This window comes from Cervus canadensis, chromosome 9 (assembly GCF_019320065.1).
Source record: "Cervus canadensis isolate Bull #8, Minnesota chromosome 9, ASM1932006v1, whole genome shotgun sequence".
In the NCBI taxonomy this organism is placed as follows: domain Eukaryota; kingdom Metazoa; phylum Chordata; class Mammalia; order Artiodactyla; family Cervidae; genus Cervus; species Cervus canadensis.
The window spans coordinates 78,119,622-78,124,246 of record NC_057394.1 but is presented as its reverse complement, the minus strand read 5'-3'; the positions used below and the strand labels follow the sequence as shown (position 1 = coordinate 78,124,246).

The window sequence follows — 4,625 nt, the reverse complement described above, 5'->3', positions numbered from 1 at the left end:
CTCAAAGTGTGTGCATGCTAGGTCACTTCAGTTGTGTCCTACTCTTTGCAACCCTATGGACTGCAGCCCACCAGACTCCTCTGACCATGGGATTCTCCAGACAAAGAATACTGGAGAGGGTTGCCATGCCCTCCTCCAGGGGATCTTCCCAACCAACCCAGGGATCAAACCCGAGTCTCTTATGTCTCCTGCATTGGCAGGTGGGTTCTTTACCACTAGCGCCACCATTTTGGTCTCAGTACACCTTTACGCTATTAAAAATTATCAAGAACCCCAGAATTTTTGCTTATACAGGACACACCCATCAATATTTTGGGCTTCCCAGGTGGCACTATCAATGATAGGGAATTTGTCACTCAAGAATTTGGGCAGGCGAGGGGAGGGGGCTGCACCGGCAAGGGCGGCGGCCTGCGTGAGGGAGGCCGGCGGACAGGTGGGCAGGCTGGCAGGGACGGCTCCGCGGCCCCTTTAGAACTCGTTCCCTTCCCTTCGTAGGGCAGTGGCTGGCGGCGCGATGGACCTCGCCGGGCTCCTGCTGGACGAAGAAGGCACCTTCTCCCTCACCGGCTTCCAGGACTTCACGTTCCTCCCAGGACACCAGAAGCTGAGTGCCCGAATCCGAAGGAGACTCTACTATGGCTGGGACTGGGAAACTGACTGTACTCTGGAGGAGCTCTCCAGCCCCGTGGCAGATATTGCTGTGGAACTGCTCCAGAAGGCAGCCCCCAGTCCTATTCGCCGGCTCCAGAAGAAATATGTAGCCCATGTGTCCCGAGAGGCTTGCATCTCTCCGTGTGCTATGATGCTGGCTCTGGTATACATTGAGCGGCTCCGGCATAGAAACCCAGACTGCCTACAGCACGTGTCATCCTCTGACTTGTTCCTGATCTCCATGATGGTGGCCAGTAAGTACCTCTATGACGAAGGGGAGGAGGAAGAGGTCTTCAATGATGAATGGGGAGCTGCTGGGGGTGTGGCCGTGCCCACTCTTAATGCCCTGGAGAGGGGCTTCCTGAGTGCCATGGATTGGCGGCTCTACACTGATCCTCGGGAAATCTTTGAGGTGCTGAGCTGGCTGGAGGGCTGTGTGGCTGAGCAGCAGGGGCGCCGGCGGGGCTGGTACACCTACACAGACCTGTGTGTGCTGCTGGAGCAGCCTGCCTGGCAACTGGCGCTGGGCTCCCTCTGCCAGCGGCTGGCAAAGCTGTCCTGCCTGTTGGCTATGGCATATGTGAGCAGCGTGGCCCTCGCTGTGGCATCGATGGCCGTAATACACCAGTCCTTAGGGCTGTCCTGCAGCCCCCCGCCTGGCCCTCCAGACCTTGGACTGGCCTCCAGGTGCCTTTTGGAACCCTGCATACCTTCCCCCATGCCACAGTGCCTGCCGTCTCCTGCTAACGTCACCGGCTGCCTGGAAGGCGATGTAGTGCTGCGTTCACTGTGGGGCAGTCTGCTAGCCTCGCTGACTCCCCCACCGTTGCCTCCTCCAGACCCTCCTGCTCCCCCCACTCTTCTTCACAACTGCCCCCTTTGCCAGAAGCTCCAGAAGGACTCCCCAACCTGCCGTGCCTGCCATCACCTCAACCATACTGTCCCCACGGGGCCCCCCAGTCCTTGGTCCCACTCCCATGGCCTGGCTCCCCCCTGGCCTTGGAGCCCAATGCCCCCTCTGCTCCCACAGCCCCAGCAATGTTCCCTTTTCAGCATTATGGAACTGGCCCGCCTGAAGTCTTTCATTTTCCCAGGCTAGGTAGGGTTCTCAGGAATGCATTAAGAGGATTTGGGAGTCCCTGAGAACCGGGAGGGGCAAAGTTTGATCTGGGTCCTTGGCTGGTCTCCTGTCCTCCTGGGTGATGGAGCTTAAGGGGGTCGTGTGGCAGAAGGACTGAAGGTCACTTGCTCTTCTGTCCCTCAGTGGCTGACTGCCTGGCCAGGGCGGTGGTGGTTCCAGGGAAAGCCTCAGCTCAGTGACCAGGGGCGTGTCACAGGTGGACAGGGGCAAGGCCCCTGTCTCTCCATGTCCCCTGGGCTCTTCTAGACTTCTGCTTTTGAGTTTCCTAGGATTGGGTGAGGGAGGGAGGAAACACTGATGAGGGTCTGTTTGATGTCCCTGGGGTAGGAGAGGCGGGGACTGACAGGGCCCCCGGTGGTGGGAGTTGCTGAGGGAAGGCAGGAGAGGGGGGAACCTCCCACACCCGCGCCAAGTCTAGAAGAACCAGGGCCTGCTGGGACCTTCACCCCGGCCCTTTTGTCTTCCAACATTCTCTTCTTAGTCCCCTGCTCCTGGGCTTCCCTCTCTTCCGGTTCCTCTCCTGGGTGTTCTTTTCACAGGCCTCTCTGGCCACTGCTTTATATCTGGGTTTTTCACGCTTTTGTAGAACTAAGGTTTCAATAAACAGTTTTAGTTGCAAAAAAAAAAAAAAAAGAATTTGGGCAAATTCAGCCTCTAGAGTAACCCTGACTCATACCTGCACCGACCACTTTTCTATAAGAACAGTTAATTGGAACGATTCCTAGGAAAGTCACCTTGGGAAGTGACTCTTCACTGCACTTCATTCTCCTGTTTGGGACCCTCAGCCTGCTCACTGGCCTACCTGTGGCCACCTTGCTTGGATCAGGTTGTGTACCTGATCCAGGCTGGGCAAATTGCATCCTCCCTCCTGGGAATTTGGTACTGGGCTGAGGACAATCAGTTGCTTGGCTAATCATCTCTGTAGGAGATATTAGTGGTCATAATAGTGGTCATCATAGAGGGATCATCTCCCACCCGGCCCAGCTGCCCACCAAGAGGAAGAAATTTCCTCTTGCAAAGTCAACTGCAGAGAGAGAGACAGGCATCAGGGACAAAGCTGGAGAGAGGTCTGCCTGGCTGGGTGGCAGCCACCTGTCCTGGGCCTCAATGAGACATGACTTTATCTATGTACTTCCCTTCCCGCTTCAGCCAGTTTAGGTTGGTGACTTGCAACCCAAAGGCCTTAACGGAGGCAAAGACAGAGCCAGAAGCATCCATGGGTCTTTCCCGAAAGCCAGGTGCCTTAAAGGATTCTGGAGAGCTCTGCAGCCCTAGATACACATTTACTCTCTGAAGACTCCACCAGACAAAAACATCTTTCCAATCTAAGGCCAACGAGATTAGGAAATAGCATTTCCTCCAGCTTTCCATCCCCCGAGGGCAAAGGTACAAATGACTGCAGTTGGCAATTGACTCTGTGGGTTAGTATTTACTGAGGGCACACACCCAGGGACTTAAGCGACAGAAATCCCCAGGTGCCAGGCAGGAGGCTGGCCCATTATGCTTCCAACCACTGGCCTGTCCTCCCTCCTCTTAAGTCATCACTCAGCGGAGCCCCAACCCACCATGATCGGTAGGATGACCCACTTAAAAGTGCCAATTTTTAGCAGCTGGAAACAACAAACATAGAGGGAGGTGAAGATGCCAGCGGAAGGATTTCTCTGTGTGTGTGCATGCTAAGCCACTTCAGTCATGTCTGACTCTCTGTGGCCCCATGGGATATAGTTCGCCAGGCTCCTCTGTTCATGGGATTTTCCAGCCAAGAACACTGGAGTGGGTTGCCATTTCCTCCTCCTGGGGATCTTCCCAACCCAGGGATTGAGCCCACGACTTCCACATCTCCTGCATTGCAGGAGGCTTCTTCAGAGCAAGGCCACCAGGGATTTCTCTTTACCCGTTCTCAAAAGATGCTCTAGGACCAGGGATCCATTCCAAGGATGTAACACAACAGCCACGCAAAGCTGGTGCAGCTGGAGCGGCTGTGTGACAGTCAGTTAGTCCACACAGCTCCCTAGGCCTTAGGTTTTACAGCTGCAGAATGAGGAGGTAGATGTAGACTGTCTTTAATATCCTTTTCATCCTCAACTTTCTACAATCTTTGTGCGCTGGAGAGATTTACACAGAACTTCATCTTGCTTTTATTACTCATAGTTCATCTTCCTCTGACAGAGCTAGCAGCAGCCTGTGCAGAAGTAAGTGGCTCTCTCTTCCAGGATGATTTAAGAGGCGCTGACAACCCCAAGCACCTTCCTCACATTCTGTCACAGCCCAGGCCCAAAGCTTGCCCATCCCAGAGCTAGCCCTGGGATCCGAGCACAGTCTGTCAATTGTTGTTCAGTCACTCAGTTGTGTCCAACTCTTTGCGATCCCATGGACTGCAGCACGCCTGGCTTCCCTGTCCTTCAGCATCTCCCGGAGCCTACTCAAACTCATGTCCTTTGAGTCGGTGATGCCATCCAACCATCTCATCCTCTGTTGTTCCCTTCTCCTCCTGCCCTCAACTTTTCCCAGCATCAGGGTCTTTTCCAATGAGTCAGCTCTTTGCATCAGGTGGCCAAAGTATTGGAGCTTCAGCTTTAGCATCAGTCCTTCCAAGGAATATTCAGGGTTGATTTCCTTTAGGATTGACTGGTTTGATCTCAAGAGTCTTCTCCAACACCACAGTTCAAAAGCATCAATTCTTCGGTGCTCGCCTTTCTTTACAGTCCAACTCTCACATCCATACATGACTATTGGAAAAACCGTAGCTTTGACTATGCAGACCTTTGTGGGCAAAGTAATATCTCTGCTTTTTAATATGCTGTGTAGGCTGGTCACAGCTTTTCTTCCAAGG

General features: G+C 54.0%; 1 protein-coding gene across 1 annotated transcript; it reads left to right on the top strand.

Moving 5' to 3' along the window:
- The first annotated feature begins 377 nt into the window (after window positions 1–377).
- On the top strand, window positions 378–2,425 carry LOC122447446 (protein CNPPD1-like). The gene has a single exon (XM_043478078.1). The coding sequence runs from the start codon at window positions 515–517 to the stop codon at window positions 1,748–1,750; it is 1,236 nt and encodes a 411-aa protein (XP_043334013.1). The 5' UTR covers window positions 378–514; the 3' UTR covers window positions 1,751–2,425.
- The last annotated feature ends 2,200 nt before the right edge of the window (window positions 2,426–4,625 follow it).

Bases quoted from the DNA above. Each gene is read 5' to 3' on its own strand.
- LOC122447446 (XM_043478078.1), top strand. From the start codon at position 515: ATGGACCTCGCCGGGCTCCTGCTGGACGAAGAAGGCACCTTCTCCCTC.